Source organism: Sander lucioperca, chromosome 20 (assembly GCF_008315115.2).
Source record: "Sander lucioperca isolate FBNREF2018 chromosome 20, SLUC_FBN_1.2, whole genome shotgun sequence".
Classification (NCBI taxonomy): domain Eukaryota; kingdom Metazoa; phylum Chordata; class Actinopteri; order Perciformes; family Percidae; genus Sander; species Sander lucioperca.
Window position 1 is genome coordinate 12,382,531 of NC_050192.1, and position 9,239 is coordinate 12,391,769.

The 9,239-nt window shown below is 39.4% G+C and overlaps 1 protein-coding gene across 7 annotated transcripts in view; it reads right to left on the reverse strand.

Moving 5' to 3' along the window:
- grm8a (glutamate receptor, metabotropic 8a) overlaps positions 1-9,239 on the reverse strand; it is a 419,149-nt gene that overhangs the window by 194,178 nt on the left and 215,732 nt on the right. For all 7 annotated transcript variants that reach the window (XM_031284748.2, XM_035995865.1, XM_035995866.1 and 4 more), the window contains 2 exons: positions 4,006-4,145; positions 1,606-1,752 (listed from right to left, as the gene is read on the reverse strand). In XM_031284748.2, coding sequence (XP_031140608.1) covers positions 1,606-1,752; positions 4,006-4,145 — 287 coding nt within the window. The remainder of the gene's footprint in view (positions 1-1,605; positions 1,753-4,005; positions 4,146-9,239) is intronic.

Below are 9,239 nucleotides of genomic sequence, written 5' to 3' on the forward strand. Positions count from 1 at the left end.
AGTTGGGGCTGAGCTATTGTGTGTCATCTACCTCTGTAAACTGACTCGTTAATGAGGGGGAAAAGCACACATTCTACACATTTTTGTACACTTGCTCTACAGTGCACTTCCTTGTTTTTTGTCATGCTGCTATGATTTTTTCCCATTCTACTAAAATCCCAAATCTACCATAAATGTGTCAACAGATTATTGATTTTACAGCAAGTGCATGAATCTGCTAAATTAGTATTGATCGCTCGTTCGTACAAGCATTGCTGTTGTGGCTGATATTTTCTTTTTTCTTTATTGCTTCCTAAACGAGGGAATTATTTGCACATATTCTTGCTCGCTCATGGCTTTTTCTAACTTAATATGAAGGATTATGGGCTGCCAAATTGTCCCCAACCGTGATATAATTAACATGGGGGGGGTGTATCTTTATAATGTGTGATCAGACCCTTTTCCCTCACCTCATATTATGCACTTCCATTTGCTATAATAGCATCTGTGGGGTTCTTCTGCATATATAAATCCAAAATGGGCCACCTAAGTGGCTTTTTTTGATTGCCCGAAATGAGTTGAAACAAAAAAAACTGAGCCAGGGGGACAGAACTCTACTGTAGAGTAAGAGTAAGCCAGAAAACAGCTGTCAGAAAGCAGATGCATGCAAGACTAATATGTTCATCATGGCAAAGTGCTGTTATTTCAAACAAATCTAGTATTAGATTCAATCTTTAAAGCCTTCCACCAAATGGGACTGATTGTGGCTTTAATTGTTAAGCAGGTGTAGAAGGCTCATCTAAGGTTAGACATCTGGTCAAAATCTATATTTTAATTGACATATCAAGTTTACCCAAGTTATCGTGTTAGGCTAAGAGCTTCTGGAGGCTTTCCCGGCTTTTAAATCACAACAATCAAGGTAATTAACAAATCAGGGAAATCTCTGACTTTACACAAACAAGATGGACAGAAAGTGGAGCGCATTGATGCAAAAACCACTTTGTGTGTGATCGACTGCCAGAATGCATCACCAGAATGTACAGTATCACAGTACATGTTTTGTAAATATTCACTAAATTCTCCATCATTGAGGGACAAAAGTGAATTGTATTTTAGGTGGATTTTGCCGCCCGCAATCTGTGAACTGCGTAACGCAATTATTCAGACAGTATACAGTTTGGTGGAAAGTGTCCAGAAAAAGCTTTGGATTAAAAAACAAAAGTATAACAAAACTGGTAACTAGAATACAAGTAAATGGTGACCCATACACTTTGATACCATTTGAAATGATATACCGAGCCTTACTGTAGTGTGCTATGAGACCACACGTTCATGATGTGTGTGTCAACACAGTGGCTCAAATCCTGTGCCATGGTAGCCCAGACTAGTGCCATGGTACTTTCAGCATGATTTAATTTACCAATTGAGCTACAAACTACACTTCAGTGGTACATCTTGCTTTTAAGGGAAGCCTTTTTTTCATTTTGTAGTTTCTGCAAAAGCTTCGTCAATAAATACAGTCAGAAACAACATCAGGCAGACAGATGTGGGACAATGGTGAATGGTGTACTTCCAACTGAGCCAACAGCAAGTACAGTGGCGGCCTGTATTCCACCAGAGACCTACCTGATAGTGGTATCCCTCACAGCGCTCACAGTGCCAGCAACACGGCACACCTTTGACCACTTTCTTCCTTTCGCCCGCACGGCATGGGATGCTGCATACAGAGGGTGGGAGAGATGGGTCACCTGTCTTCCAACGCATGGCCTCGAGCTAGGAGAGGAGAGGAGAGGAGAGGATTTAGGTTTTCAAAGTCTCTTTATTGGACCATTTTAAAGAAGAAACACAATCACAAAATCAAAAACAATTCAAGAAAAGAAAAACTTTAAGAAAAAGGAAAAAACACAACAAAACCTTTCAAAATAACAAAAATGTACTTTCTTAATCAAAACTGAACTACCAACTCACCACCCTCCCCCACAGAGCATAACACCCCCCTATTGCCCACAAACGACTGAAGTCCAGCAAATTGTCCATTATCCGGTAATAGGAATGTTCCACCCGTCGATCTGGCTCTACACTACCACCACCCTGAGCCCAGTTCATGCATGTTAGCCAGATGGCCAACTTTGCAGACGCAGACAAAAGGTTCAACAAAATATTAACAGTCTCTTCTTTTTTACTGAGAGGAGAGTTAAACAAAGGTATGAGATCTGTTCCATATGGCAAATGTAGATTCCATTTGTTTTCATGAAATTATTTGTGTTCATGTGGCAAAACAAAACTTCCCATCTTCTTGTGGGATATTATGTGACATAAAGATTGGCAGCCATCTGCTGATGCTGACATTACTTTGTGTTAAAAAGTCCTTTAACACTCTGTGTTCTCTGTACCTGCAGAAAGCGTGTCTTAAGGGCAACTTGTAGAGCAATTAGCACAAGCAGATCCTCTGATCGTTTTCCTGAGCGCTGCTGGGCACAAAACTAACACCAGCTAGTCTGGAAGCCCGCAATCAGACCATAATCAGATCTGGCACAAATAGGCCATCTGTATTTCCTTCTGTGTTTGTGTGTATCTGTGTGTTTTAAATTGTCGTTATGTGTGCGTGTGTGCACATTCTTCCATGTGTTCATTTTGTTTGTTTGTGCTTGTGTCATGCTGGCGTTATAGTGAATCCCTTAAACTTTCCCTATGTCTGGTATGTGTGCATTTTAAGTTGTTGTTATGTGTGCGAGTGTTTGTCATTATACCCAGTCCCTGAGGTTATTCTGATAGCAGAGGGTCCTTAGTAAAATGGAGTGTTACTGCTTTTTGTGAGAGTGTGTGTAAATTGTTTAAAACTTTTTTATTCTGTTTTTTCAGTATTTTCACTCATTCTTTATTCATAGCCTTAACGGAGAAGTTTTACACACACACACATACACACACACACACACACACACACACACACACACACCCTATTTTGCAACAATAACCATAAATTATGCACCACCCAAACAACATTGAACACAATAATAGCTGTAACAAAATTCTGCTTTATTTATAAACACCAACTTATCTTGGTCCAAGTACTGTATGTCCAACCAAACATTAACCATGAAACTCACTGGCTTGATTTGTACTTTGTCTGTTGCACAGAGCTGTCCACTCTTTATGCTGAAAAGCATTCAAACTGTTTGTTTATCATAAAAACTTTCACCTGCTGCCATCTCGACATCTGCCACTGTGCCTTCAAACCCAACTGGATTGCTAAACAAATCAAATACATCTGTTAATTTGTCAACTGTCAAAGTGCCCAATCATGTGTGTCTTAACTATGTGTTGTCCTATGTGTTGCTGCTGACTCACTCTCTCTCTCAGTCAGCCAGGCCGTCCATCAGGCAGAAAGCACTTTGTGTCTATTAGTCTTCTCATCTGTCATCTGGCCTTTCTAATGAAGTCCTGGGTGGATTTATAACACTAAGCACATTGCTCAAGATGTTTGTGTGCATGCATGCATGCATGTGTTGAATCATGTGTTTTTGTGTAGGTGTATATAATGCTCAGGTGTATGCTCTAATTTTGGTGCCAGCATTCATGGATTGTATATATTTCTGTGTGTGTGTTTCAGTGTGAGTATGTCCCTTCACAACACGCAGCATTTTGAAAAGAAAGAATGATCCACACTTTCTTGTAAAAAAATGCTGGATTCCAGCAAACTTTTGCGTCTGAACAAAAGCAATAACTCAAACCAATCCAGACAAGTGACAGGGGATTTTGAATTCATTGCAGCTGCTTATGGTGATGTTGAACTTTCATTCTGCTAAGGCATTCGGTCTATAATGCCTCAGAAGCTTCAATAAACCATTCACATTAAAATACATTTTGTATTACTGTAAAGGTATAGTTTCTTCATTACACAGAGGTTAGCTGCTAGAAAACCTTCAATATGCAGCGAGCTAGAAATGCATGAGCAATAGAGTGTGTGTGTGTGTGTGTGTGTGTGTGTGTGTGTGTGTGTGTGTGTGTGTGTGTGTAAAATCTCACTTTGAGGTGTAGCTTATTGGTCCAGGAGCCAATGACTTTGTACTCTGCAGTAGACCTGTTGGTTCTCTGGTACTGGAAGATATCGTATCTTCCCGGAGCGTCTCCATTCTCATTGAAAACCACTGGTGTACCGGCACTTCCTGGAACAAAAACAGTAGATGTTGGAGAGGGGGTCAACTTAGTCGTTTAATATGATCCAGTTACATTTTGATGTGCGCTCAAATGGAACAAAGACAGTTGACCCTCTGAGGACGAAAGACGCACCGGCGAGTCCAAACCATGTTTGACAAAACTGAAATGCATTGTTCATTATCCTATTAATATATGATATACGGTTTACTTTATATAAATAACACTATGCCTTTACAGAAAGGCCTCAATGCACAAATTACATACATGAGGAAAATATACAATGGTTTCAGAAAGTATTCAGACCATTTCACTTTTTGCACAGTGAGAGCTTTCAGTTTTTGATTTTTAATAAATTCATAAAAATGTGTAAAACATGTTTTCACTTTGTCATTATTGGTTATTAAGGGTAGATTGATGGGCAAAATTGCAATTTAATCCATTTAAAATTTAATCTACAACACAATAAAGTGTGCAAATAGCGAAGGGGTCAATACTTAATAATTTAATACGTAATACGTAATATTTCCTCAGGCTGTGGGTAAAGGAGCTGAGATAGCAAAAGAACTGTCACTTTTAGTCTTTTCTCTAGGCTGTGTTGTATTGTACCTGCTTGTGTGTGGTTGGGTATTGTAGAGTGGTGTGATTGAATTAAGCACATGCATGGATAAGTTTATGTGTCCTGTAAAGCATAGTTTTCTCACGAACACAAACCTTTTATCCTTCCCCCTCTTTGTCTTACTCACATTCTGTCTTTTATGTAGCAATACAATCAAATCAGATTGCTGAATCTGGCATAGCATAAAAGAAATCCAATTACATTGAGCATGTGGAAAAAGCACTGCATTAGGGAAATTCCACCTGTGTACTATAAGTCATTGATATGGCGGGATGATGCTGAGGAAATATAAATACACTTCCCTGTTTGAAGTAAAGCGAGAGATAAAATTTTTAAAAAAAAATGCAAATCGACAAAGCGAAAGAAAACAGAGACTGACAAAGCAGAGTGAGAGGAGAGGAAAAGAGAAAGCACAGAAAACATCAAAGAAAAATGTGAAGTGTTAAGTGTTTAAAAACAAAAGCTGAATTGAAAGGGCGACAAAAGGGATAGGGAGGAAGAGTAGGGTGGGTAGAGAAAAGATAGGACAGAAAGAAAACTAATCACAGCAAGATGAGGAAAGAAAGAAAGAAAAAAGAAGAGAAAAACTCAGACAGAAGTAAAGGCTCTCTCATTGTCATCATAAGTGATGAGAGATACATATAATGGGTAAAAGAGAGAATAAGCAAGAATGACTATGAGGTTTATTGAGAGAGAGTAAGAAAGATGAATGGAGGAAGACTGAATCGATAGAGAGACACAGGTAGAGGTCTCAATCTCTCATTGTTACTGTACCACTAGTTATGAATGAGGTCAATTTCTGTTTCCATTATCCATTACCCCTCCCACTTTAATTGTCTCACACACACACACACACACACACACACACACACACACACAAAATTACGAAACTCATGGATACAGTCAAATCAAGTCTTTTCCCTCACCCTACAATGAGGTATTTTGGCATATCGTTGTGCACCATAATAGGAGCGTAGAAAATGACTATTCAATCTCATGGTGTTTGCACCATTTGTTCACAATTTCTGAGTAAGGTGAATAAAGACAGGCCACTTAAAAGCAGCAGCAATTACTGCAAACACACATACACTAGGCATGGCAGGAGCTGGCAGCATCTAGCCAATATGTTGGGTAAACAGGTAGCTGACAACCCCTCATCAGTTCTGATTAATGTTTTAGTTTAAGAGATGCATGGACAGACTTACTGGCCTATGAATTACCATTTGAGTTTGGTTTTTATTTGTGTTTTTATTTTTTTTATTTTTTATTTTTTTTACATTTTTAGGAAAGGGCTCTTGTTGTCCTCTATAGCGATCCAAAAGGGGCATGGGGAATTTTACTGAGTCACTAAAAATGCATCTCAAATTAACTAACACAAAATAAGCATTATTCTTTTACTTTAAGAAGATGTACAGTAATCCCAGCTAAATGGTTTGTCTGCTGGGCGAGTTAAAGACGAGAAAAGTGATGGAGAAAAAACCCACAATCATTACACCTGTGAATGGGCTAATGTACTCTGGCTGCACTACTGTCATCGGTGTGGGAGGAGTGACATAACATGTTTAGTTGCCATGACCTTGAAAAATAAATGATTTACCTGTTGCCCTGGAAACACACCTCCACCTCATCCTGTAGTGATACCTATCATGTTCAGTCATTCAAAGCAAGATGCTGCACTGCAGAAAAATGCTTCTGCCATAAACTGAAATTTTCTTTCTTAAACACAACCACACTAAAGTAACACATTGTCTAACATAGCACTTAGTGTATCTCCATGTCCACTTTGTTAGATGTTATTTACATATCACTAAATGGGAATTTGGCAGGCGTAAAATAAATAATGTTCCTCTGTGTCCAATGTAGTATTTCTCGTTCATCACTGCTTCGTTCAACTGTGCTTCATGGATGTATTTGTCAACTTTTATTCACATAGGTTTTTATTGTTGAAAGGTTTACCTTGTCGACCTTTTCTCCCAAAAGCCAACCAAACTAATAATTATACTTTTAAAAAATTCATTTTGATTTACTGTACCTTTTTAATACCTTACAGTCTTCATTATACCTTTAAAGCTTAACTCTCGCCAAAATGCAACCTAGGGTCTTTTTGTGAATGTACCCGAGTCCAACTTTCGTTTAAAAGCATATTTAGGACGGAAACGCCACTTTTAAGATTTACCGTATTCTCGTTTTTCGGTCAAATGACCTTTTGAATGCGAGTCCTAGGGGCACTTTTATGCTACCTCAAAATAGCTATTTTTAAAACACTAAGAAGGCTCGACACAACATGAAACTTTGCTCGAAGTAACACCAGGGGCTCTACACATGAACTCAGCATTGAGAACATTGTTTGTGTACACAGAGTTTACTAAAAAGAAAGGTTTTGAACAACTCACTGTAGCTGTCATTCTTCTGGTCTATCGAGCCAGTCAAAAATAGTCGAGGGAGGAGAGTAAAGATGGAAAGCTCCTAAAGCTTAGTTCCATATAAATGCACGGATAATTTGTTGTTTTGTCGTTAGTGAAAAACAATACTGACCTTGTAGTTGAAAAAGGAGCCTCATATAGGAATGACATTTCCTCCTATGGAGTCCATTCATTCACATTTGGAGATCACCTATTTTTGACTGGGAAAATGGCGGATAGCGTAAACAACAACTGCTAACATGAGTTGCTCAAAACCTTTCTTTTTAGTAAACTCTGTGTACACAAACAATGTTCTCAATGCTTTTGTTAAGGTGTAGAGCCCCTGGTGATACTTTGAGCAAAGTTTCATGTTGTGTCGAGCCTTCTTCGAGTGTTTTAAAAATAGCTATTTTGAGGCTAGCATAAAAGTGCCCCTAGGACTCCCATTCAAAAGGCCATTTGACCGAAAAAACGAGAATACGGTAAATCTTAAAAGTGGCGATTCCGTCCTAAATATGCTTTAAACGAAAGTTTGACTCAGGTACATTCACAAAAAGATCCTAGGTTGCATTTTGGCGAGAGCTGCGCTTTACCAAAACACATATCTGTTCTTAACGGCTGATAATATTGTCACCATTGTACCTCAAAATTTCTGTTCTGTGAGGACAAAGTCAATTCTTGTAGTAAATTCTTGTGATGCTAATTTCTTCTTCACCTCATTTGCATTCATTTTGCATAACCTAAAGCAAGCTGACAAGTTCCTAAATTACAGAGAAAGTGCTGGAAAAGCCTGGGGGCTCATGCATGTTAACCAATGAATTGTTTTACTCCCTCTGATTTAAGGAAACATTAAAGCATTAAAATCTCTGAGCTTGATTTCTTATTTGGGGAAGGTTAGGTGCTCAGATTAGGCTGGAGTGTGGTGAGAATGGCTAATATTTCTAGTTGATGGGGAGTGTGCATGTGTGTGTTTGGAAGTGCGAGCATATGTTTTCCTAGACTTAGTTCAACTCCCAGGTGTTCTCCCTGCAACAGCAAGGCACGGTGGCGACACAGGCATAAGCTCTGCTGAAGTGTCTCCGAGCAAGAACCTGTTTCCCTGCCACCCAAAGCACTGCTCTGTAGCTTCCCTGCCGAGTCGGAGGCTTTCCCTTTGGGGATCAACAACCGACTATTACAAGAAACCCATAACTTTCCTCTAGATTTGCAAGGGAAGCTCACCCTTAGCTTCAATATTGTAACTATCTACTACCGAATGAAAGATGTCATGCAATGAGTGAATTTAAATGAAATGGACTGGCAGACAGAGACAAACTTAAAGAGTGAAATAAGAGGGAGACTGTTATATTGCCACAGGAAAGTAGATGAAGAATTGATTTGCTTTGCCACTAAGTTCAGATATATTCAATGTCAGTCACACCCATCTAAATCGTACTAACCCAAGAGAGAGACATATAAGGATAAAAGTGAGCACGACAGCAGAAACACCTCAACTCTTAGCCAGCTTAACAGCTACAGTGAGGCAAAAGAAGAGAGAAAACCCAAAGAGATGGAGGAAAATGAGTGACAGAGGAAGATGGAAGAAAAAAGGGAGAGTAAGCAGGTCTGCAGGAAAGCATCAAACCCTGTCTGACAGATAGACGCAGAGACATGGATCGACTTAAAAACAAGGGAAGAGAGGGAAAATGAGGGTGAACAAGGGAGAATATGTGCGAATATGACATCACTAGCAAGCTGAGAAGACTCAACTAAACTTTCTTATTTTTACAGAGAAAAGGAAAAAAAAGGAGAGCTACAGTACTACAGAATGTGTGATGACAACCAGTAGCATAGGCTCTAAAAGTCCCCGCTGAAGGAGATCACAAACTGGAAGGTCAGGGGCCGAAGGAGGGAGGGAGGGAGGGATGGAGGGAGGGGGGGAGAAAGAGAAAGAGAGAGAGAGAGAGAGAGAGAGAGAGAGAGAGAGAGAGAGAGAGAGAGAAGGAACAACCTCTCTGTTACAGGAGATAGAGAAACAGTGAGACAGAAGTTGGAGAAGAAGTAGTAGCAGGGCTGTTATAAAGCCCTCAGCCTTGCCTGGTTCC